Source organism: Prionailurus viverrinus, chromosome F1 (assembly GCF_022837055.1).
Source record: "Prionailurus viverrinus isolate Anna chromosome F1, UM_Priviv_1.0, whole genome shotgun sequence".
NCBI lineage: Eukaryota > Metazoa > Chordata > Mammalia > Carnivora > Felidae > Prionailurus > Prionailurus viverrinus.
Window position 1 is genome coordinate 38751363 of NC_062577.1, and position 26480 is coordinate 38777842.

General features: G+C 39.2%; 1 protein-coding gene across 12 annotated transcripts in view; it reads left to right on the forward strand.

The window, feature by feature from the left end:
• Positions 1-26480, forward strand: part of PPP1R12B (protein phosphatase 1 regulatory subunit 12B) — a 223797-nt gene that overhangs the window by 87778 nt on the left and 109539 nt on the right. For 8 of the 12 annotated variants that reach the window (XM_047840196.1, XM_047840193.1, XM_047840194.1 and 5 more), the window contains exons 12-13: positions 411-536; positions 6738-6920. In XM_047840196.1, the coding sequence (XP_047696152.1) occupies positions 411-536; positions 6738-6920 (309 nt within the window). Of the gene's footprint in view, positions 1-410; positions 537-1073; positions 1115-3232; positions 3416-6737; positions 6921-26480 lie in introns of those variants that run through there. The other 4 variants (XM_047840206.1, XM_047840205.1, XR_007148087.1 and 1 more) reach the window with 3 other exon arrangements.

The window sequence follows — 26480 nt, forward strand, 5'->3', positions numbered from 1 at the left end:
CTTCTGTGGTAGTTACCTCTTGCTCTGTGACAGACTTTATCTTCCCCACCATCCTCTTCTCTGCTTACTTATGAACAACCTATTGCTTTGTAAAACCCTTTAAAGGAGAGACAAAAGTGACTTCTCATTACAAAAGAGTTGGGAGATCTTTGACATAAGGATTTGGTACCTATTGAAATTAGTTAGCTTTGAAGTTGATAAAAGAAAGCAGACAGTAATACTAGACTCCTCCTCTAATCCATAAAGAAAACAGGTATATAAAACAGAGTATTACTTGAAAATGTATCTATTTCCTCAGCCGTATTACATTTTCCCTCAATGGCTCTTCTCTCCCAGCTTGCACTGTACTGGGGACAAAACTGGTGGTAGGAATCAGTGTTCTGTTTTGTTTTTCTTTTGTGCCTCTACAGAGAATCAGCTGTCAATCTAGTGAGGAGTGGGTCCTATACTCGGCAGCTGTGGAGAGATGAAGCAAAGGGAAAGGAAACTCCGCAGACAGCTGTTCCATCCACCTATGTATCAACCTACTTGAAAAGGTACCAGGCTCCCAGGGGTGGGAGATGATTTTTCTTCACTCTGGCCATGGGTACATGGGTCATAATTGCATGTCGTTTTATATCCAATTAGCACCACAAAAATGAATCAAAAAAATGGATTACTTTTAGATTTCTTGGGAGTAATGCCTTGACTAGTTTTAAATTAACATTAATTTATTTTCCTAACTGAGTTAAGGTAAGCTAATTCCAAATTCTTACCACAGACAGATCTGAATTTATGCTCTCTCCTCTCAGTCCTATTAAAGTCTTCAACTGGAAAATGACTTCTAGTAATCTCTGAGTAGGACTGAATTTAAATCACTTTTGTCCAGTAGCTAGCTTTCCTTTTTCTAAAACTCGAGTAGTTCTCATCTCAAGTTACATTTTCGTGGGGAGGAAGGGAGGGACCCTGTAGGGTGGTGAGGGGGGAGGGTAATGGGGACAGTTTTGTATTGCATTAAAGAAGTTTCATTAATTGAAGCCTGTTAATTTAGGGACTTGAGTCTTTTTTTTTTTTATGACTTTAATGGCCCTCAGATCCATCAAGATGAGAAACTCGCAAGTTTGGTGCAGAGAAGGTACTTGGGTTTCCTTCCCTTTTCTCATCTATATTGTCTTTTCTGCAATTATTTCTTTGCCATGTACCAGCCAGCAAGCAAAGCACCTTTGCCAGAGCCATTAAGCTATAAGATATACTTAATTAGTATATTAATTTGAACTTTGCTGCTGATGTGGAAGAATCTGATTCTCATTGCTTACTTTGAATTCTTTCTTCACTTTCATTTACTCAGCCCCTCCAACTGCCTCTTCATGCCATGGGCTTCATCTTTAGGTTTTATAGATGATTGGTTGGCTGCCCTAGAAACGGCCTTTTGTTATAAACTATGTATTTGGGTTCAAAACTTATTCCCACTTGATCAAAAGAATCTTATCAACTAGTTAATATAAGAACATGGGAACTGGTGACCTATAAAACAAACAGCCACTGTTGCCTTTTAATGGTCTTTAAGTTCTGCAGACACATCCTGTAAGAAAAGGCTCAACTTTGAAGGTACACAAGTATAGTTCAGTGACCTCACTGAAGCTTTATTCAGTATACAAACTCAGTGTTTTTGGCTCAATGAAACTATCACCTCTTTGTCTTCAAGGCTACGGCCTTAATCCATCTAGATACATTATTACTCCTCATAGTTGCATCCAAGACCAAGAAAACTTTTCGAAGAAAACGATGTTCTAGATCTAGGAAAGATAAAAAGCTGCCTTTTAATTTCCTAACACATAGTTACACTGTGGTAGGGTAGAGTTGTTCTTTTTCATGATCCAAATCATTAACAAATGAATTGAATAGTAGCATCTGGTTAGATGTAGTTTGGCATAATTATGGTAAACAGAAGAGAAAGGGACTGCCTCTGTTTAGGGTGGAAAGCATGCTTAATAATGTGAGTGCTTTTTGAAAAAAGATCTACAACTTGCTTCATGCTTTGGATTTCCAAACCTCTATCACCCTTTAAGCGTTTTTTAAAATTTATTTATTTTGAGAGAGAGAGAAAGAGAATGCATGTGTGGGTGAGTGGGGGAGGGGCAGAGAGAGGGAGAGAGAATCCCAAGCAGGCTCTGCACTGTCAGCATGGAACCCAACGCAGGGCTCAGTCCCACAAACCATGAGATCATGATGAGATCATGACCTGAGCCAAAATCGAGAGTTGGACGTTCAACCCAGTGAGCCACCCAGGTGCCCCATAAGCATTTTTTGATTGTATAAAATCTCATTTTATGATCTTTTCAAAAGGGAAGAATCGTATGCTATCACTAATTTAAAAAGAAAGCACAAGAAGATATTTGGCAGCCTTGGGCTGTGCTGGACCTCAGCATACTTTCCATTTTCTAGTTCACCTCTTGTCCTTAGGCAGAAATTCCTTTCCTATGTCCCTGTAAAATGCATCGTTACCAAAGAAGACTTCATAGCTTATTTTGCTCACCCCCTGTAGTGTGTCATTACTGTAATAGTCAAGGAGTTTTTGTTTTTTTTTAAATTCTAACCCAAATAATTTTTTTTACTTCAGTTGAGGTGGTTCCTACTTATCTTCATTTGAAACAAGAAAAAGTTGCCTTCTATTGCCCATGCAATATTACTTTCCTAGACTTCAGCCTTGGAATCCTCCCAAAGATGTGTTTGTTTGAGGCTAAATAACCACGGTTCTCAGAGATGTGTTTTCCCCCCACAGAGCTTTTTATTCCTTTCCGCTCTTTAATTTTAAATTTCCACTCCGAAACCTCTCCAAATTCTTGGTCTTACTTTAGCTTCTGCGGGGCTACTTCTGCATCAGGTAGACATTTGGGGTTGCATGATTTTTTGCCTTGGGGTTTGTCGGGAATTATTTTTTCTAATACGATTATTCTATTTCCTAATATTTCTTTTTCTTAGCCTGTATTCTATTCCAATATACTACTCTTCTGCTCTCTCTTATTGCATATTATCTCTCCTCCCCATTCCTTCACTCTTTTGGATGATTGACAGATGCCTGCTTGCTGCCAGTGACCCAGCTCTAGCTGGAGTTGGTCACTCCACTTCCCAGTTGCCATACCCTCTCTTTGGTCTACATTCCTTTTAATGCACAATCTGGGGGGAAGGTGGTGCTGGGAAATGGTGGGTGAGCAGCACGTCCTGAAGAAAGTGACTGTGTACTGTTTTGCAGTGCTTCATTTGGTAGAAGTAGTGACCCCACAAGTCCCTACATTTCAGCCAATCGCAATTCATCTCCTGCTACCTCACCCATTACCATTGGTTCATCTACCTCTCGGGGCAGCAAGTGGCAACCTGCCTCTTCTTGCCCTGCACCAATCAGTGCAAACACTACTGCATCTGTACACCATGGCAGGTAAGGCTTCTTGGAGCCATTTGAGTTACAGTCATCAAAACTAACGCCTCTGGATACACATATGAGATTTGAACCAAAGAGACTTTGTCACTGTGGAAGCACGTGTGAATTCCTGTGAAAATGTCTATAATTTAACAGGGATGCTTTTGTTTTGACTTGTATTAGCCAGCCAACAGTTGCTCATTGAATAATCATAGGGTACCTATCTCTGTACTGGGTGTTTAGGCATCAACTTAAAATGACTGCTTTCGTGTGGTTACAATGTAAGGGTCATCCTATTATGGTAAAGCACAGACTGAAAATATCCTCATACTTCACTGACATTAATTTTCCTATAATCGTGCATAGGAATCTCTTCTATTTACTGTTTTTGGAGGATGGTATACCAACCCAAATCAGAAGGAAAGCTAACTCATGTTCCAAAAGCTTCCTATAGCTTTCTGAAAATTCCCAGCCAGTGAGAGCGTTTTGCTGGGAATACAGGGGGAAGGAAGAGATTTGTGTTTGTGTAAACTTTGTTCCGGGGCAGTGGTGTCTACTCCGTGTAAGGGGAAGCAGGGAGGCAGCATGGGCGGGGCTTTGTCACGAAAGCGCAGTGGGACTTTAGCTGTGATTTTGACTGTGGCTTTCAACCCTTTATATGTGGTCAGAGACCTTTTCACTTTGGGGCAGGGCAAAGGGACCTCTTTTTGGGGTCTCGCTTCTAGAACTGATACAAAGAAAATGAAAAACATAAATGATGATAGTGTTGCCGCAAGAACACTGCTGATGGTGGTGCTTCACTGATATTTGTCTGTTTATTAGAATTCTTTCCCTAAAATAAGTGGTGATCATTTGTTTAGCCAGGAGGGATAGGCTCATGATGGATTGTTAATAATAATACTGTACAATTTTGTAGAAATTTATTAGGTTCTCTTAAGAGTTCATCTGCACAGGCATACATATTATGCCCATAGATGAAGAAACTGACACAGAGAGGTTACTGGATTATTAAGAGCTGGGACTAGGAAAAACCAGTAACAGCTACCATTTGTTGAACCCTATCATGTGCCAAAGCATTGGCTTAAATACTGTACAAAAATTACACAAGCATTCGGTTTACACTCATCTAACAGTAAATCCAAATAATTGAGGCTTAAATATGATAAAGGTGTATTTTTTTTTCTCTCACTTAAGAAAGTCCAGAAATAGGCAGAGGCACCACCACAACTTCAGAGTCATTAAAGGATCCTGAATCTTTCTGTCTTTCTGCTTCACAGTCCTTAGATTATGGCTTCCATTTCCATGGGTTGTCTCATGGCGCAAAATAGATGCTGAAGCTCTAGCTGCCATGACTGCCTTCTAGACAGGAAGAAGGAAGAAAGGGGGAAATGCACAAAGAGGGAATGCCTTTAAACTGAGATTATGCTTATATCTCACTGGCTACCTCTAGCAGTCAGGGAGACTTTGGAAAATATGAATTGTTAACTACATATGTTGCTTCTCTCAATAATATATGGGTTCTGTTAGTAAGGAGAAAAAAGGAAAATGAATATGGGTTAGGCAACTAGCTATCTCAGGCACACGTGTATTGTTTATAAAGAGGCCCCCAGTATATGAAATACCATTCTCACTTGATAGATATGGAACCTGAGACCCAAAACTTAATTACCTGCCCAGGGTCACACATCTAGTAAGAAACTGAGGCAGGGGTTGAACCTAGATTTGTCCATGTCAGAGCTCCTGTCTCTTTCACTATTTTGTTTCCACGGAGCTTATATGTTATTCAGGGCTGTATACTAAGTGTTCTACATACGTTATTTTATTTAATTATCACAAGACCCCTACACATTAAGGTACCATTATCCCCATTTTACAGATGAAGAGACTAGAGAAATTAACTTGGCTAAAAGGTAGCCCCACATGGTTCCAGAGCCTCTGGCCCCTGCTCTGGAGCTTTTCCTGTTCTGCTCCTAACAAACTACTTATAAAATTACTCCGCATTTCAAAATAATAGTACAAGTCCTATCCTGTGATTTATTAAAATAAAATCCTTGGCATTTCTACAGCAGGAAAAATTGCAGAGAGAACAAAACATGATATTAACCTAGAAAGAATTTTAGGTAAGGTTTTGATAAGTGTAATTTTTTATAGCTTTGTTTCTGGCTAATTTTATTAGCACGTCCTGTAGACTTATACATCTTATAAGTCTGAGGAATTTAATTTCACCTTTTTTCTGAGTCATTAATTGCTCCTGGAGAAGTGGCTTGTGTTTTTTAGATACCACTTCAAAACTGTTCTATTTTTATATTTGCATATATAGGTACCATATTTAGATTTTTACAATCTGATTATTGCTTTCAAGCTTATTCTAATGATGTGATTATTTGAAAATGAGCTTATAGCTACTTAGAAGCATTTCTGGTAATTCTGAGTAGGTGAAAAAAACAGATTTTTAGCATTCATTATTTTCATTGCTTTTCCCATCTCTGTGAATATCAATTTTGGATCTCTGTTACCCCAGCAACAAGCTGTGACATCACAAATGATAGCTTTTTGGGTGGAGAGCCAATGGTTGCTCTCAACTCTTTGTTAAGAAACAAAGATCTTGTTTTCATGTAAATGAGTTTAATTATACAGCTTGCTGTTGGAAAATCTGTAGTTAAGGTTACATATAGAATCTTAATAGTTTTTATTCCTGTTGCTCATGTGTGCACTTAAGAATACAATTGGGCATTTGGTTAAATGGGAAGAAAGCAGTTGCTGAGCTAGGTGCAAGAGAACTGAACATACTGAGGTTGTATTTATCAAATATCTCTGGAATCCAAGAAGATGGTCATCTAATCTAGGCTGAGGACTACCACAAAGACTCTCACTGCCAAGAATTAAGGGGCAGGTGGAGACTAATATCGTAAGTGACTTTAGTGTTGTTTTCATGTGTGTGGAGAGACCCTGCTTCTGTATGCGTGTGTGGAGACCAGATGGTACTCAGGAATCATTTAAAGCAGTCTTGCATATGTTACTATCTTGCCTGGTGCCCTAGCTAATTTTTAAAAAATTTTTTAATCTCAGGCAAAAAAAAAAAATGTTCATGAAACAGAACTCTTTGTGCAGAGGATATCAGACTTAAATGTATCATCATACTGTTCTAAGATTTAAGAGCTCAGAATTAAAAAAAATAGTCAACCAACAAACAAAATCTGAGCAAGAAGATTCTGTAGTTAAACTTACCTCCAGCCCTTTGTGTGCTAGTGCTTTGTGATGTAGCATGCCTGACCATTCTCTTTCTGCTTGTGTTTTTGGGTTTTTTTGTTTTGTTTTGTTTTGTTTTGTTTTGTTTCAGGACTCCTTACAAATCACAGGCTGACTCAACAGCAGAGAAAACAGCAGACAATGTCTCTTCCAGCACCCCGCTCTGTGTGATCACTAATCGCCCTCCACCTAACACTGCCAATGGGGTTACAACTGCCACTCTGCTCTCCACTCCTGGAACAGACTCCTCTGTGGAAGCCAGGGAGAAGAGGAGGTATGTTATGTACTGATTTCATTTGTGGGGTTCTGCTTTGAGGTAGGAGATACAGCGGTGGGTGTGAAGTCTTTCCCCTAATCCCAAATACATTTATGAAAGTAGATCTTTATATTATAGTTTGGGTTTTGTGTTTTGCCTCCGGGAGATTTTTGGCAAAGATCTTAATTATTTCTGATCATTTAATAAAGATACTTATTCTGTTATGAATAGAGGCATATCTTTTTTCTATTTTTCTTATAAGAGAAATCATGGTCAGGCATTATTTCCCCATTTTGTGATGGAGAACATGAAGCACAGAGAAGGATCTTTTGTTTTGTTCTGAGGAGTCCGTGAAGATTTCTCTGGCAGCAAAGAAAAGCGGGGGCATGATAAAAGGCTCAGAGAGATAAAGCTAGGATATAAAGTTTTAATTAATTTAAGAATACCAGAAAAGGAAGTGCATAGTATGTGATGACATGGTAGAAGGATAGTGACTGGTTACTCTACACTTTCTTTAGAGAAAAATTATGAGAGAGAAGTCATGAATTGGCCTAGGAGAGATTTCAGGTAGAATCTAAGAATAACTTTTTGGTTGTCAGTTTTAAGAGACCTTGGAAGATGTAACCGAGAATAGGACGTTTTCTCCACCTAAAAAAGTGTAAAAAATAGAGTGCCCTCCATCTGGCTGTTTTAAAAACTCAGGCCATGCTTAAGTTTTTAAGCGCTAGAAATGTCTATATGCGTAATAAATCAAGAAGTCTTACCATCTATAAGATACAAGTGAAACTTACTTTAATTTATAATTCTTCTCAAAAAAATTTTTTTAACGTTTATTTATTATTGAGAGATAGAGACAGAGTACAGAGAAGGACACAGAATCCAGAGCAGGCTCCAGGCCCTAAACTCTGAACTGTTAGCACAGAGCACAACATGGAGCTCGAACCCACGAGCCGTGAGATCCTGATCTGAGCCGAAGTCAGACACTTAACCGAATGAACCACCCAGGCACCCCAAATTTATAATTCTTGAGAAAGAAAGAGAGTGGAAATTGGGGAGGGGCAGAGAGAGAAGGGGACAGAGGATCCAAAGCAGGCTCTGTGCTGACACCAAAGAGCCCGACGTGGGGCTTCACCTCACGAACTGTGAGATCATGACCTGAGCTAAAGTCAGACATTTAACCGACTGAGCCACCCAGGCACCCCTTGAATTAAACTGTTTAGATGTTTGTTTATTATAAAAACAGTTCTAAAACACAAGTTGAGAAGAAGTGGAAGGGAGATGTTAAGTGAATTGAAAAATAGTGTTTCTCTTCTTCCTTTCTTTTCCTTCCTTTCTTTCCTTCCTTTCTTTTTTTCATTTCTTTATATAAAAGTTGGAGAAAGAACATTTTCTGGTCTAACAGATTGCAGAGCATCATCTCTTAGTTGGTTTCCAGCCAAGGAAATTTTAGTAAATCAATCTTGAATATTTAATGCTTATAAATTTAATAGCTCAGTTATAATTTAGATACTATTAGTTTCATCTAGGAATAAATGCAAAAGTAATATTTTCATTAGCTGAGAAAAACTCCCTTTAAAAAATTCTTCTGGGCTGAGACGAGTAAAATGAGTTAAATTCATGATTAAGATCATGATCCCTGAAAGGATGGGTAAGTCAGGTTTTTAATCAAATCACATTATTGAATACTTAGTTGCATGTATCATTATTTAGAGAAACCTAGAGAGACAGTTACTGTCTTCTGGGATTTTTATAACCTATGAACAATAAGATAGCACCTGCTACAGATTTTAATTTTGTTTTAGGAGTTTTATTTAGGCCACAAATATTTATTGATTAGCTACTATGTACTGCGTATTATCACTAGGACATAATTCCTCAAGGAGCAGCAAATAGAAGAATAAAAGAATATAAATATAAGAATAAACCAAAATTTCAGTGAATTATGTGAATGTGGTATATCAAGTGCATTTTCAGGATGGTGCAACATAATAAACAAGATACTAGATATTTATTAGATAACAAATAATATTTAATTAGAGAAGTTAAATAGGGTAATGATACAAGATAAGTAAATAGGAAGTTATTCGATAAAGAGCTGTTGGACTCAGTCACTAACATTCATTCTTGTCAAAATATTTATTGAGCATTTGTCATTGCAAGGTACTATAAAAAAAAACCCCAGGTGATACAGCCATAAACAAGAACAGCCTTAGCCCTTGGGAAACAAATATGCTAGTGAAGAAAAACAAACATTAAACAAATAATTGTGATATATACTATGAAGAGGTAGTGTGAGTTGTTATGACAGTTTTACAGAAGATCCATCTACGGAAGACTCCCCTTTTCCTGCAGGATCAGAGACGGTTATCCTAAGAGTATCCTGCTCAAATTGAGATCTGTAGGACAAATATAGCCAAGGGAAGGGGTAAGCATTCCAGGCCGAAAATATGGTTGTTGGAAAGACAGACACTAAGGTAGGAAGGTGCTTGATCCTTTGGAGAATCTGAAAGAAGACATTGTAGAGAGTTAGGGAAAGAGCAGTCTAAGGTGAGGCTTGAGGAATAAGTAGGAGCTATATAATGCAAAGTCTTACAGCCAAGGACAAAAATTTTGGATTTATATGTTAAGAACCATGTTGAGTTACTGGAAGAATTTTTTTTAACAGCTTTATAAAGGTAAAATTTATATACCATATAATTTAAGATGTCCAATTCGGTCACTTTTAGTATATTCACAGATATGTGCATCCTTTACCACAATTTTAGGACATTTTTATCACCTTAAAAAGAAATCTCATACCCTTTAGTTATTGTCCCCCCCCTACTCCCACCCCATCTCCCCATTCTCTAGATCTTAGCAACCACTGATCTCCTTTCTATTTCTATAGAGTTGCCTATTCTGGACATTTCATAAAAATGGAATCAATATGTGGTCTTTTGTGACTATCTTCTTTCACTTAGAATAATGTTTTCAAGGTTCATCCATGTTGAAGCATGGCATGTATCAGCACTTTATTCTTTTTTATGGCCAAACACTGTTTCATTGTGCGCGTATACTGAGTTTTCTTTGCTGTTCATAAGTTGGTGGACATTTGGATTCTTTCCACCTTTTGGCTATTTGAGTAATGTTACCATAAACATTCATGTACAAGTTTTCGTGTGGACATATGTTCTTATTTCTCTTGGGTATATACCTAGGAGTCAAATTGCCAGGTAATATGCCAATAGAAGATTTGAAGCAAAAAGATAACATGATCTGACTTACATTTTTTAAAATTCTGGCTTTCAAACTCTGGTTATAGTATTCCATATGGATTGGACAGGGGAAGGATGGACAGAAGTAGATGTGAGATGACCAGGAAGGAGACCATTGCAGAAGAAAGTTGCATAAGAGAGAACGTGGCTTGCACTGAGATAGTAGTAAAAGAGATAGAGAAAAGTGAATGGACTCAAATTTTATTTAAGAAAGAAGTTCTAGTAACATGGTAGATGGATTTATAAGGACCCCTTTCCCATTACAAACATAGGAAAATATAGGTGAGTTCAGAAAAGTGAAAGGGAACTGCTAGGTAAAAAAAAAAAAAAAAAAAAAAAAGTGGCTAATGTAGTAGACCTTAGAATTTGGAGGTTCAGATTTTCATGAGGTGTATGGATGTAGGAAGCATGGCTTTGGACTTGAGTAGGCTAGGAGCTGTAACCAAGAGAAGCTGGAGCTCTCAAAAGATTGCCCAATTCATGAAAAGGGTACTTTGTCTATGGCCTAAAGAAGTGTCAAGGATGGGGCTTATCCAAGGGTCTGAACAGGGACAGAAAAATCATTTGTGGGTAATTTTTACTCCCTATATAGTGTGGAAATCCCAAGCCAAGAGCTTAACATAGAAATTAGGTCTGCGCTCTTGAAACTGGGGCTGTTGGCACAAGCAATTTAAAGCCACCATGAAGAAACACATCGACAAACCAGGGTACAAGGGGTTCCTATAAAACAGTTGCCTACCAAAGACAAACTTGCATAGAACCTTATAAACACTGAAGGAAATGAATCACTGTGACAGAGCTAACAGATGCAGCTTCTCAGATATATTCTTAGAAGTATTACATGCAGGTCAGTATTTAATAGAAGTTTTGAATGCAGAACAGAAGCCTCAAACTATTATTTAAATTGGAACCAATAATTAGAAGTGACCAATTATACTAAAGATAGACAGACACATCTATAAAAATGGTAATTTAGTCAGAAGTGGTTCCTACAATAAAAGATTTTATAGATGTGTTGTATCTATATAGACTCCCATTTAAATGGGAAGCCGTGTATATAAAGCACCTAACAACCATTAAGAGCCTGCCATGTGGCAGGCACAGTGGTTAAAGATACAAGGTCAAAGAAAAACATCTTTCCTGTCCTTGAGGAGCTTAACTTTATCTATTGTGGGAAGGCAAATAAATCACATAATATCGTCCATTGTTAAGTGCTCTGGTAAAGATATGTATAGATTGATATGGTGGCATATCATAGAAGGGGATTTAGAAGGGGAATCTAAATTCAACCGAGTAGGGTGACAGAGAACGTGTGCTAGAGGAGGTGGCTGCAGGTGAATTCTGAAGGCAACTAGAAGTGAACTATAAATGGTAATAAGAGGATGATATTTTAGAGAGAACAGGAGAAATTCAGGGAACAAGTTCAATATGCCCGAAGCTGGGAGAAGGCAAGGCCAGTGTAGCATTTCTGAAAGTGTCTATGTGAAATAGATTTAGATGATTTGAAAAAAAAAAAAAAACAAAAAAAACAGCCTGTGGCCAAATGAGTTTGTGAAAGAATGGGTTAAACGAAGTTAAACAGGATTATTCAAAAGCCTTCTCAGGATAATTTCTCTTGGTGGGGGGGGCGGTGGAGAGGGGAGCGTGGGCTTGTTAGAATTTGCAGCATTTCCCGAATTTCTATGTCCATCAAATAGTTTGTTTGTTTGTTTGTTTGTTTCACAGAAACCCAAGACTGGTATTCCACTGGGTATACTTTGGAAATTGTGGAGTTAGAGAGGTAGGCAGGAACCAGATCATGTAGATGTTTGTTGTTGTGCTATGCTAAGAAACTTGAACTTCTGTTTGCAGAGCTATGGAATACCGCTGAAGTATTTTCAGCTGGGGAATGACTTGATCAAATAAAACATACCATTTAAGCCTTTACAGAATTAAAGCCATTTGGAATTTCTCCCTCTAGACAAACACAAGCTGAAAGAAAAAAAAAATCACATGTTTTGAAAACAGCTAAATTTTCCTTCTGAAAGAGCATGCTGGGTGCTAATTCTTCTCTTGAAGCTGCAGCTTTCTGTGTAATCAGCTCATTGTGGAGGCATTTGGACTCCTGCTGGGAACCATGATGGAGGCCTGAAGCCCGCGTTCACAGGTCCAATTTGAAACAATTAGTGAGCACTGGGGTAAATGGGGCTTTAAAACTGGCCACAGCAAGACCTAACCCGTGGAGAAGTCACCTCTCAGAAAGAATCTCTATTTGCAGTGTAATTAGAGCACGGGGACTGGGGAGTGGGTCTCACCATTAAACCTGTACAGCTGGCTTTTCTTTTCTGAGAATGTTTGGTCCTAAGAAGGGATAAATGGGTGTGTGCAGGCGTTTCATGATCAGTCTCAGCTTTACACGCTGTGTTCTTTCAGTCAGTTTGTTAACGTTATATAATAGTAGTTACGTTAATAAATGGACTGAGCTAGATACAAAAAAATACATTGTGATACCAAATAGAATAAACATGGAAATCTTAACACTAGATTTTTCTGGGGAGGGATTATGAGTAATTTCTATTTTTTTTTTTTTTCTGTATTTTCCAAAGTTCCAGAGTGATAAAGTGTTACCATTATAAGGAGGGCAGGGAAAGGAGAGAGCTTAAAAAAAAATTAATTCAGAGACAACAGTCTCTTATAATGTAAGTCTGTGAAGATGGCTGAAGAATAAACACAAGAGTCAAGAGATTCAAAGTGTGCAGGATTTTAGATAATCTATGATTTTGCTACATAAGCTCAGGGCAGGACTTCTGAAGTGGTTTATTACTTTTGAGAAGGGCATGATTTTGGATTTACAAAGTTCCTTTTGTTTTCTTTCCTGAAAAGCTCAAGTGTGCTCAAATGTATTCTCCTGACATGATGGAAAGAATAGGCGTTAAGCTCCTATTTTACAAATGGAAATACTGAGACCCTAAAAGCATGGAGTGATTTGCAGTGGAGATCATCACCCAAGACTCTTTTTCCCTTGTCACTGAACTCACTAACCATTTCTTCTTTTGGACTTAAGAATAAAGGTTTTGATTCGGGGGCCCTTCCATCTTAATCTGTAGCCCAGAATGCAACAGTCTACCTGTAAGGCACTATAATCACTGCCTTCCAGTCTTTGGAATGCCCCTGAGGATTATAGAATCCAACAGGGTCATCTGATTGTAAAGGGGTTGACTTGACCGGCAGACGGCAGGACAGAAATGGCAAGTGGCAAGCAGTTGGCAGATAACTCTGTAGGGATATCAGAGCCAAGCGGCAACTGTCACAATAGTGTAGTGGTTCGGTTCATTTTCCAAAGCTCCAAGTTTTCCTTAGCAACAAAAATGTAAACAGTTCCCTTGGCTAATATTAGAGTCTGATAGCGTCTGCCTTTGATGCTCTTGCTCTGTTTCTCCTCTAGCTTTTTCCGTCTCTCAACCCAGCCCTGAATTTTACATCTTTTTTACTGGTGCCCTTTATTTTCTTTATAGAAATGGCTAAAATAGTTTTTCTCCATAAGAAGCTATAATTGTTTCTCTTTCCCAACCAGCCCACATGCAACTCTGCTTGGTCAGGATATGGTCAGTATTGACTGAGTCATATACACCACACTTATTGACCTTCTTGAATCCCTTGGGGTCTTTATACGCTAGGTAGTTATTCCTGCTAATGTGAAGCTGTCAGCAAATTAATTTGGCATCATCTTTGGAATGTTAGAAATTTAAACCAAGTAATTAAACACTGAGTCATGGTTTTTTAAAGTCATTTGACTCATCTCACTGTCTCAAGCTAAAGACAGGCAGTTGTCAAATGGAAAAAGTACTCCAGAAAGAGATTCCCCAGCTCCTCTACTCTCTCAATTTTGGTTCTAAAATAAGTATTTTCCTTCTATATCTAAAAGACTGAAAAAATTCTGAATTTACTAAGTTTTTCTTTATTGAAACCGATCTCTCTCCTCCTAACTATGACTATGGAACAAGAAGAAAATGAAATGTATATAGCAGTAGATATATTTTCTACTATATTGCCATTCTAGGGGCTTGGGGGTTGCTTAGATGATTAGTTATTCTGTTAGCTTATATGGATTGTGCTTGTGTGATTCCTTTCCTAAGTTAGTGAGGTCAGTTTCTGTTGTTTTGTAACCAAGGACGCTCCATACTGTGTAATATTTGATACTGTTGATTCTAGGGTGAACATTTTTCACATTTCAGTATCTCTGAAATCATCATGTCTTACTGCTAATCACCATTCCTGCACGTGTGTGAATTTAGTCATAGGTGTTCTGTTACTTCCATGGAGTTATGTGCATTGCTGGTACAAAATATGTCTAAATAAGTCTAAAAGATTGTTTTCAACATGTATCCCAATGTTTATAGCAGCGCTTTCAACAATACGCAAATTATGGAAAGAGTCTAAATGTCCATAAACTGATGAATGGATAAAGAAGAAGTGGTTTATATATATGATGGAATACTACTTGGCAATGAGAAAGAATGAAATTAGTTATTCTATTAGCTTGCAAATGATCATGCCATTTGCAGCAACATGGATGGAACTGGAGGGTGTTACGCTAAGTGGAATAAGTCAGTCAGAGAAAGACAGATACCACGTGTTTTCACTCATATGTGGATCTTGAGAAACTTAACAGTAGACCATGGGGGAAGGGAAGGGTAAAAAAAAAAAAAGTTACAAACAGAGGGAGGGAGGCAAACCACAAGAGACTCTTAAATACTTAAACAAACTAAGGGTTGATGGGGGGTGGGGGAGAGGGGAAAGTGGGTGATGGGCATCGAGGAGACCACTTGTTGGGATGAGCACTGGGTGTTGCACGGAAGCCAATTTGACAATAAATTATATTTTAAAAAATGGAAAAAAAGATTGCTTTCAATAACTGTTAAATCAAGTGATGAAAAGGTGATAAAAAGCATGTGTGATTGGCACTGCTTTTTGTTTCTTTTGTGGTAAAGTGGCTGTGCGTCTTGCGATTGACGATATTTTAGATGTGATGCAGTGTGGTACTATTCAGCCAGTGAGAATGATGCTGTTGATCTATATTTAAAAACACGAAGTGGAAAGTGACTGCTAATGCATATGTGGTTTCTTTTGGGGCGATGGAAATATTTTTAAATTGATTATGGTGATAATTACATAACTGTGGATATACTGAAAACCACTGAATGATATGCTTAACCCGGTATGTGAATTTTATCTCAATAAAGCTGTTTAAAAATAACACTAAGATCATTTAGCTCCACTGAACTGTTCTGGGAAAGGACCTGGATGAGCCCTGCCGAGAGATACTACATGAAGACTTAAGGGCCTTGAATTTCCAAGTCTGTTATCTTTTTCCTGTATTTCTGTTGCTAAACACAGCTACTGAGACACAAACTCACTTCGTTTTCCAGAGACAGTGGCATTTGTCACATAATTCCTCAGCACACCACTTAACAGCTCAGGAGTGGAGGTTTTAAATGTTCCCCCTCCCCTTTGGGACACTCGCATTCCAAAGAAGGGACCAGAATCCGTTCCCTGATGCAGCAGAGGCTCTGGTGGTTCTGTCCTAATTCCCCAACCACTTCAGCGTAAAGTGAGCAGTCACCTAACACCTGCTACTCAAAGCCCTTATCAGCCATGTTTTTACAGTTAATCTCCTTCTGATAAAGTGGTTCTTTTTTCAGAGCTGTGAGTATTGGTGACATGTGGGAGGGACCGAACTTTTGTGCTCTCTCTCAAACCCCCTCCCCCTCTCTCTCCTACCAGTTGATTTTCCCACGTTAGAAAAAGACAGCCACTTGTAACAATCTCATAAAATGAGCTCTGGTGTTTACTAGGTTACTAGGGAAGGACAACCAGAGGGGTGGCCACCTGCTTGTTGAAAATTCCCAGCTTCTGGGAAGCTGCCGCACAGGTGTGCTGCAAGGTGTGTCTGAGGTAGCTTGACCTGCTCTCCCCTAGAATGATTTGATCTGGCAGTGGAGTTCTTTTCTGTTCCTGGTTTTATGGAAATCCGAGGCACAGGAAGTTGATCTTTGTGTTCTGAGAAATGGAAACGAGCCTCTGCCACATAGTTTACTAACATCTTCTGTGTTTGGAAGCTAACTCTCTGTGTGCTGAGTTGAGACATCGGGAGGTACTGGGCATGGAATAGCAGAAGCAGCAGGTAAAATGTCTTTGCTTGATGGCTTTGATATCCTAGATGTGTGTTTCTGCTCTCAGTCCTCTTCCTGATGGTCCTCTGGGAAGCTGACTTGATTGCATACATTGTTTTGGTGGTGGTGTGGTCGGGAGAGCAGCGGGAGAGGGTGAATGTGTAAGAATAAGATGTATGGTGTTCAGAATAACTGGTTTAGAACTTCTTTGTTGTTTCTTCATATTCATAAAGAATTTATTATTAATTTTAAAGATTTTTATTTACTATTATTTTTTTAATGTTTTATTTTTGAGAGACAGAGAGTGTGAGCAGGGGAGGGGCAGAGAGAGAGAGAGAGGGAGACACAGAATCTGAAGCAGGCTCTAGGTTCTGAGCTGTCAGCACAGAGCTCAACGCAGGCCTCAAATTCATGGACCACAAGATCATGACCTGCAACGAAATCGAGTCAGATGCTTAACTGACTGAGCCACCCAGGTGCCCCGATATTCCTAAAGTATTTAAACACGTACACTGACTTAAGGATCCCACCCAGGAGGTTAGGGTAGCAGAGGACGATTAAGAATTTCAAAAAGTAGAAACATGCTTCTCTTTTTAAGAGGAAACCGATACTGGTAATGTAGTGTGTTTTTTTTGTGTTTTTTTTTTTTTTGATGTTTATTATTTGTTTTTGAGAGAGGGAGAGAGAGAGAGAACATGAGAAGGGGAGGGGCAGAGAGAGAGGGAGGGAGACAGAGGATCCAAAGTGGGCTCTGTGCTGACAGCACGAATCCTCAAACCATGAGATTATGAACTGAGCCGAAGTCAGATGCTTAACCAATTGAGCCACCCTGGCGCCCCGGTAATGTATTCTAAAGTTGGATGAAAGTACACAGACGGTGGTTGTATTCTTTATATCTTTTAAATTTTTAAATATATGTAATATATATTAAGTAAATAAAACAAAGAAACAATGTGTTGGATATGTAGGGCAATTACAGGGAGAAGCTGGTTTAGGTAAATGAAGGGTAAGACTGCTCCTGGAGCTGGCCTTTGAACAGGAAATTACAAAACACAGAGACTAGCTCTTTGAGGTCTTGAGGTCTGAGTGAAAGCTGTTTGCATACCACAAACTGTACTTCCATTGAATCTTCATGGAAGTAAATGTTTTCCCATACCTATAAGATGAGACGTTTCCTAATTGATCTTTTATGCTCAAAGGACCAGTTTCTAGACAGAATTCAAAACCGTGCTGAGCCAGGCAGTATAGAAGGTATCTAATCTGATGGGTAGTCCTTTCAACCCTGTAGAGAGACTATTCAGTAGACTCTTTGAACTCAGCCTACCAAGAGCTATACTGTTCTACTTTTCTTATCACCCTCTCTCTACTCTTCTTGGATTTTTGTATTTGCGTCATTTTATGTACTCAGGTAGAAAACTCAATTTCGTGAACATGTTCTGCTTTTATGCCTCTCTTTGTCTGTGCTCGACTTTCTGGAATGGCCTTCTGTCATCTTCCCTGATGAACACAATTCTATTCATCCTTTAAGAACATCTGCAGGTTAAACCCCACCACTGGCTACCGTGCTTCCCCAGCTCCGGCCTGATCAGTATTCTCTCCTCAGTGTTCTTCAGTAGCACTTTTCTTAGAACTGGTTTAACTGATTCATTAAATTGTCTCTCTTCATGACTACATCGTGAGCTTCTTGAGGGTGCTTTTTATTGTTGTTGCTGTTGTTGTTCATACCACAGAGCCTAATACACAGTAGGTGTCGGGTAAATAATTTATTGAATGAAATGGTTTCTCAGTGAAAAGGAGCCCCCAGGTAGTAATCTTCCGCGTCCAGAAGATGGCAGCAGCAGAACATCAGTCGGTCTACTTTGTGTACCGCTCCCAAAGACTCTTTTGTGTTAGGAAAGGTTGCAGGTAAGCATTTTTACCCCATTCCATGTTAAATGTTTTAATATAGAGAGTGCAGACTTTTTCTAGTATATGGAGGCCCTTTGTGGACTTTGCTGCGATGCTTCTTCACAAGAGAGCAGCAGGCTGCTGGGCTGCAAGGCAAGAGACCGAGTTACTCTCCAGCCGAGCACTCGATTTCTGCCTTCTCAAGCAAGCCATTTAACTTCTTTAGTTTCAGTTTCTTAATTGGTTGATCAGTGGAGTTAGGACATTCGCAGGTAATATTGGATTCTAAAATCACAAGATTCAGAGACTGTCTGACTGTTTATGTGCTCAGTATTACGCTGACAGCCATGGGTATAATAAGAAAGAGATATGTCCTAGGTTGTGCCTTGAAGATCAAGGACGTCAAATATACACATGGTAAACCACGGGTATACATTAAGAAATAATGTATCCTTGAGTGAAAAATTGTGTTCAGGTGTATTAGGAGTTCAGAGAAGGTGAATGATGTAGGATGGAGAGGTTAGAAAGGACTTCATGAAGCCAGTTTAGATAGAATTTGAGTTGGCTTTCAAAAATATGAAAGGTTTAAAGGGGGTAAGAGGATTCATACTTTTGAAAGCTTGTTATGTTATATGTCAGTACCCTCCTAGATGCACTTAATGGTCATCGTTTTGTGAGATAAATAATATTATTTTCTTAAAAGATACAAGAAAATTAAGGCTCAGATGGATTATGGAACCTGCCCACAGTCACAGAGCTAGTAAATAAAAAAACCAGGATTCAAAACCAGGTCTCTCAGACTTCAAAGCCCATGCTTTCTGTACACAACTGAGCCCTGGTATGCCAGGGCTCGGTCTTAGTTGGGCTGTTCCATACCATAAGCTAGCATTAATTGAACACAGTGGTTACAATCTCTTGGTATTTTTTGAAGGGAAGAAAAAAACTTCTAGGAAAAGAGTATTTGCCTTGGGAGATACCACTTTTGAAAATAAAGCAAATTGAAAACTTTCTGTCCTCTCTGAAATCGAAATAGGAAATAAGGGTTTGGGGGAAACAAATGAGAAGTTGTCTTGTAGGTCCCCTGGCTTAGTCAGTGTTTTATGAGGATGCGGGATATAAGAAGTTTTGGGAGAATTCCAGAGCCATGGGCAGGTTTATTTCTATTTTAAGAAACATTTAAAAGTTGGAACTGGATGACAGCAATTACCTGAATGATTCCTTGTTTCTGGTTCGTCTTTAAACCACTTTTTTCCCTCTTCCTCAGAGCCTCTGAGTTAATCCTGGGTAGTATACTGACCCAGCTCTTTAATTTGTTTCCTCTGAATAAATATTAGTGTTCTAACCTGAAATAGGGAAATTGAATGTGATTCACAAGTCTGGTGCACTTGTGCCGAAAGTGGCTCACTGCTCGCTGACATGTAAATAAAATATAGCAAAAGCTCAAGGAAGCCAGTGAAGAAACACATTCCTTTATAATGAAGCTTACCGTGTTTAAAAGAGAAACTATTTGGCACACAAAATTAATAAGTAATGGGAAGCAGAGCTGCAAGCTGAGCTATATCTATGACAAAAGCACTCCTGCACAAAGATTTTGTTTGTCCTTGATAGGTGCTTGTCTCTCCCATCTTAATAGACTTACCTTTGGCACTGTACCGCCCTCTGGGGTTACCATGTCTCACTCTGCCTTTTACTCTTGAAAAGCCCTCTCATTTCACTTCCTAGCCTCTTATTCACTCCTCAGTCTGTTAAAATAGAAATCCTGCCCCACTCGCCTGTCCGGTGAAATTGCTCTAGCAAAGGGCCCTGTGGCGTTCCTAATGATCAGATTCCTTATTCACTTCATTTTTTGCCTTGAAGTCCCAACAGCACGTTACGATGTTGGCTTCTGCCTTCTTAAATCTTTATTTTTACCTTGACTCCTGACATGCCATTCTTTCTTGGCTCACTTCTGTCCTTTCTCCTCTTTGTTTGTGTCCTTTTTAGCCTGTTTGCTTCGGCAAACACTTTACGTATTATTCCTCAGGCTTCCTTCTTTTCCTTTCTCAGGACTCTCTAGCTGGTCTTGTCCACTCCAGTCGCCTCAGCTATCATTCTTGTCTGTATTTCTAGCCCAGACCTCTCTGCTGAGCTTCATGACACTGTATGGGAAGTGCTTGCTTAGAATAGTGCCTGACACCTAATGATAGCCAGTTCTGGCCACTGTTTTCCTTTCCCCCATATTTCCTCATCAAAGCGAAGTATTGTTACAGATGCACATTTCTTGAAGAGTTCTTGAGTCCTCTATAGAAAGAGAGTATAAACAAACCAAACCATTCCCTTCCCTCTGACCTAAAAAGGCTAGAGAGAGAGGTCTGTTTTGATGTATTATAAAAAACCTTTGTCAGTGATTCTGCATAAGTGTCACCCAATTGAGAAACTTAGAAATGAAACTAGAAGCCTAGACTCTTACTTCTCACCAAGTCCTGTGTGTCATTCTCAAGAATCCTTCAATCCTACCCTCTCCTCTTCTCCATCCACACTTCTCTCTGTTAACTCCAGCCCTCCCAGCTGGACCCTTGGCCTTGGCCTTCTTCCCCCCTGGCCCCTCCTCCCAGTCCATCCTCTGCAATGCACTCTCCTGCTGGGAATCCGAGAATGGCGCCATAAGCAATGTTGTCCCCCACCTCGTTTTTTAGGAAGCCTCTTCCCGGTCTCTTAAGATTCGTTTCAGATCACCTCCTTTATTTTTACTTCTCACCCCGCAGATAATACTGGGTTTCCTATCCAAAATATGATCTCTTTATGGCATGGCATTTCTTATCTTAAATCTTAATTATCACTACTTTATATATCACAAGATCCTGCTGGAAATCAGCACTTCTTTCTTTTGAAATACAGTATCTGGAGTAGGTTAAAAAAAAAAAAAAAAAACCAGTGTAGGATGGGAAAATTGTTGATTAAATGGAAGGAAGAAAATGAATGAATGGACCAACACACTGCTGACCAAGCTTTTAAAATGGTAAATAAATGAATAAGTAATTGGGACCAACTCAGACTGTGAATTTCCTTCATAAGCTTAATTCAGTTCAGTAATCATGTCAGAGCACCTACTTTGTCTAGGTACAGTGCTAAATGTTAATGATGTAATGACAAATAAAAAATAGCCCCCTCTTTCGTGAAACTTAAAGAGTGGCCAGTAGTAGATAGAATATAAGGAATTTTATTTTCACTAGATCTTAGGCTCATTTTTGTTAGGCTAACACCTAATTTAGTGGGCTAGGGCAGTTAGTTGGTTTATGTATCACTTTTTTTTTAAGTTTACTTATTTACTTCAAGCAACTGTGTGAGTGGGGGAGGGGCAGAGAGAGAGGGAGAGTGAGAATCCCAAACAGGCTAGGTGCTGTTGACACAGAGCCCAGTGTAGGGCTCGATCCCACAGTCTGTGAGATCATGACCCGAGCCAAAATCCAGAGTCAGACAGATGCTTAACTGACTGAGCCTCTTAGGTGCCCCTACATACTATTTTTTAGTGTGAATGAAAAAGTCAGTGCATTCCTTCAATAGCAAGTTTTAAAGCTTTTGTGTAATTATGAAAAAATTCTCCTTAGGCTGGGACTTGGGTGAGCCTGACTACAAAGAGGCATGAAAATTTTAGGGGGTGATGGAACTGTTCTATATCTTGATTGTGGTGATGGTTAATATGCACTTGTGAAAACTCATAACTCATAGACCTGTATGCTTTTTAGGGCAAATTTTACTGTGTGTACATTATACCTCAGGAAACCTGACTTTTAAAAAGTGCTACTGTCACTGCTAGGAATTTACCCAAGGGATACAGGAGTACTGATGCATAGGGGCACTTGTACCCCAATGTTTATAGCAGCACTCTCAACAATAGCCAAATTGTGGAAAAAGCCTAAATGTCCATCAACTGATGAATGGATAAAGAAATTGTGGTTTATATACACAATGGAGTACTACGTGGCAATGAGAAAGAATGAAATATGGCCCTTTGTAGCAACGTGGATGGAACTGGAGAGTGTGATGCTAAGTGAAATAAGCCATACAGAGAAAGACAGATACCATATGTGTTCACTCTTATGTGGATCCTGAGAACCATGGGGGAGGGGAAGGAAAAAAAAAAAAAGAGGTTAGAGTGGGAGAGAGCCAAAGCATAAGAGACTCTTAAAAACTGAAAACAAACTGAGGGTTGATGGGGGGTGGGAAGGAGGGGAGGGTAGGTGATGGGCATTGAAGAGGGCATCTTTTGGGATGAACACTGGGTGTTGTATGGAAACCAATTTGACAATAAATTTCATATATTAAAAAGAAAGAAAGGAAGAAACATAAAAAAAAGACAATGGGACCTAAAAAATAAAAAAATTTAAAAAATAAAAAGTGCTACTGAGTCTCAATTACAGGAATCTGAGTCATCTGAAAAGTGGGGTGATTGGATAGGGAAGATAATTGATCTGTTTTATAGGACTTCCTGAAGATAAATCTGATTTGGGTCCTTTAAGGAGTTCTTCCATTCTAGACCCTTCTCTTTTTAACCCGAGCTTCAGAAAAGTCCAGAAATCGCTGAACCTGATGGCAAAATTTCGTTATATGTAATTATTCCCCACCCTTCCCCCTCCCCCCTCCCCCCTTGGGAAAAGATGACAGTTTAAATCTCATTGGTATGAGTATGTTACTGTTCGATAAGGGTTAAAACCCCACAGGTTTGGGTGTTCTTTCTATTTCCCAGGTGCCCCCTTTTTCCTAAGGTAGGCCATACTCATGATTACAGCAGCTGGAGGCCAGTTTCTGGAGTGGGTGAGAGGAGTGCGTGAGTCCACTGACCTGAGTATTTAGAGCCCACCTGCTGCTAACACAGGCCTCCTTCTTGAACCTAAACTCTCATTCCTTCTCTGTTCTAAGGTTGACCCAAGGGCATTTTTTTCAGAAATATTTATGTTACTTTAGTATATCATAGAAAGTACCTGTGCTATGTCACTGTTGACTATGACAATAAAAGGTTTTTTTCTTTTTTTTTTTTTTTTTTTTTTTTTTGTTTTTTTGTTTTTTTGTTTTTTTTTTTTTTTTTTTTTTCTGAAATTTATTGACAAATTGGTTTCCATACAACACCCAGTGCTCATCCCAAAAGGTGCCCTCCTCAATACCCATCACCCACCCTCTCCTCCCTCCCACCCCCCATCAACCCTCAGTTTGTTCTCAGTTTTTAACAGTCTCTTATGCTTTGGCTCTCTCCCTTTCTAACCTCTTTTTTTTTTTTTTTTTCCTTCCCCTCCCCCATGGGTTCCTGTTAAGTTTCTCAGGATCCACATAAGAGTGAGACCATATGGTATCTGTCTTTCTCTGTATGGCTTATTTCACTTAGCATCACACTCTCCAGTTCCATCCACGTTGCTACAAAAGGCCATATTTCATTTTTTCTCATTGCCATGTAATATTCCATTGTGTATATAAACCACAATTTCTTTATCCATTCATCAGTTGATGGACATTTAGGCTCTTTCCATAATTTGGCTATTGTTGAGAGTGCTGCTATGAACATTGGGGTACAAGTGGCCCTATGCATCAGTGCTCCTGTATCCCTTGGATAAATTCCTAGCAGTGCTATTGCTGGGTCATAGGGTAGGTCTATTTTTAATTTTCTGAGGAACCTCCACACTGCTTTCCAGAGCGGCTGCACCAATTTGCATTCCCACCAACAGTGCAAGAGGGTTCCCGTTTCTCCACATCCTCTCCAGCATCTATAGTCTCCTGATTTGTTCATTTTGGCCACTCTGACTGGCGTGAGGTGATACCTGAGTGTGGTTTTGATTTGTATTTCCCTGATAAGGAGCGACGCTGAACATCTTTTCATGTGTCTGTTGGCCATCCGGATGTCTTCTTTAGAGAAGTGTCTATTCATGTTTTCTGCCCATTTCTTCACTGGGTTATTTGTTTTTCGGGTGTGGAGTTTGGTGAGCTCTTTATAGATTTTGGATACTAGCCCTTTGTCCGATATGTCATTTGCGAATATCTTTTCCCATTCCGTTGGTTGCCTTTTAGTTTTGTTGGTTGTTTCCTTTGCTGTGCAGAAGCTTTTTATCTTCATAAGGTCCCAGTAATTCACTTTTGCTTTTAATTCCCTTGCCTTTGGGGATGTGTCGAGTAAGAGATTGCTACGGCTGAGGTCAGAGAGGTCTTTTCCTGCTTTCTCCTCTAAGGTTTTGATGGTTTCCTGTCTCACATTTAGGTCCTTTATCCATTTTGAGTTTATTTTTGTGAATGGTGTGAGAAAGTGGTCTAGTTTCAACCTTCTGCATGTTGCTGTCCAGTTCTCCCAGCACCATTTGTTAAAGAGGCTGTCTTTTTTCCATTGGATGTTCTTTCCTGCTTTGTCAAAGATGAGTTGGCCATACGTTTGTGGGTCTAGTTCTGGGGTTTCTATTCTATTCCATTGGTCTATGTGTCTGTTTTGGTGCCAATACCATGCTGTCTTGATGATGACAGCTTTGTAGTAGAGGCTAAAGTCTGGGATTGTGATGCCTCCTGCTTTGGTCTTCTTCTTCAAAATTCCTTTGGCTATTCGGGGCCTTTTGTGGTTCCATATGAATTTTAGGATTGCTTGTTCTAGTTTCGAGAAGAATGCTGGTGCAATTTTGATTGGGATTGCATTGAATGTGTAGATAGCTTTGGGTAGTATTGACATTTTGACAATATTTATTTTTCCAATCCATGAGCAGGGAATGTCTTTCCATTTCTTTAAATCTTCTTCAATTTCCTTCAGAAGCTTTCTATAGTTTTCAGCATACAGATCCTTTACATCTTTGGTTAGATTTATTCCTAGGTATTTTATGCTTCTTGGTGCAATTGTGAATGGGATCAGTTTCTTTATTTGTCTTTCTGTTGCTTCATTGTTAGTGTATAAGAATGCAACTGATTTCTGTACATTGATTTTGTAGCCTGCAACTTTGCTGAATTCCTGTATCAGTTCTAGCAGACTTTTGGTGGAGTCTATCGGATTTTCCATGTATAATATCATGTCATCTGCAAAAAGCGAAAGCTTGACTTCATCTTTGCCAATTTTGATGCCTTTGATTTCCTTTTGTTGTCTGATTGCTGATGCTAGAACTTCCAGCACTATGTTAAACAGCAGCGGTGAGAGTGGGCATCCTTGTCGTGTTCCTGATCTCAGGGAAAAAGCTTTCAGTTTTTCCCCGTTGAGGATGATGTTAGCTGTGGGCTTTTCATAAATGGCTTTTATGATCTTTAAGTATGTTCCTTCTATCCCGACTTTCTCAAGGGTTTTTATTAAGAAAGGGTGCTGGATTTTGTCGAAGGCCTTTTCTGCATCGATTGACAGGATCATATGGTTCTTCTCTCTTTTTTTGTTAATGTGATGTATCACGTTGATTGATTTGCGAATGTTGAACCAGCCCTGCATCCCAGGAATGAATCCCACTTGATCATGGTGAATAATTCTTTTTATATGCCGTTGAATTCGATTTGCTAGTATCTTATTGAGAATTTTTGCATCCATATTCATCAGGGATATTGGCCTGTAGTTCTCTTTTTTTACTGGGTCTCTGTCTGGTTTAGGAATCAAAGTAATACTGGCTTCATAGAATGAGTCTGGAAGTTTTCCTTCCCTTTCTATTTCTTGGAATAGCTTGAGAAGGATAGGTATTATCTCTGCTTTAAACGTCTGGTAGAACTCCCCTGGGAAGCCATCTGGTCCTGGACTCTTATTTGTTGGGAGATTTTTGATAACCGATTCAATTTCTTCGCTGGTTATGGGTCTGTTCAAGCTTTCTATTTCCTCCTGATTGAGTTTTGGAAGCGTGTGGGTGTTCAGGAATTTGTCCATTTCTTCCAGGTTGTCCAATTTGTTGGCATATAAGTTTTCATAGTATTCCCTGATAATTGTTTGTATCTCTGAGGGATTGGTTGTAATAGTTCCATTTTCATTCATGATTTTATCTATTTGGGTCATCTCCCTTTTCTTTTTGAGAAGCCTGGCTAGAGGTTTGTCAATTTTGTTTATTTTTTCAAAAAACCAACTCTTGGTTTCGTTGATCTGCTCTACAGTTTTTTTAGTTTCTATATTGTTTATTTCTGCTCTGATCTTTATTATTTCTCTTCTTCTGCTGGGCTTAGGCTGCCTTTGCTGTTCTGCTTCTAGTTCCTTTAGGTGTGCTGTTAGATTTTGTATTTGGGATTTTTCTTGTTTCTTGAGATAGGCCTGGATTGCAATGTATTTTCCTCTCAGGACTGCCTTTGCTGCGTCCCAAAGCGTTTGGATTGTTGTATTTTCA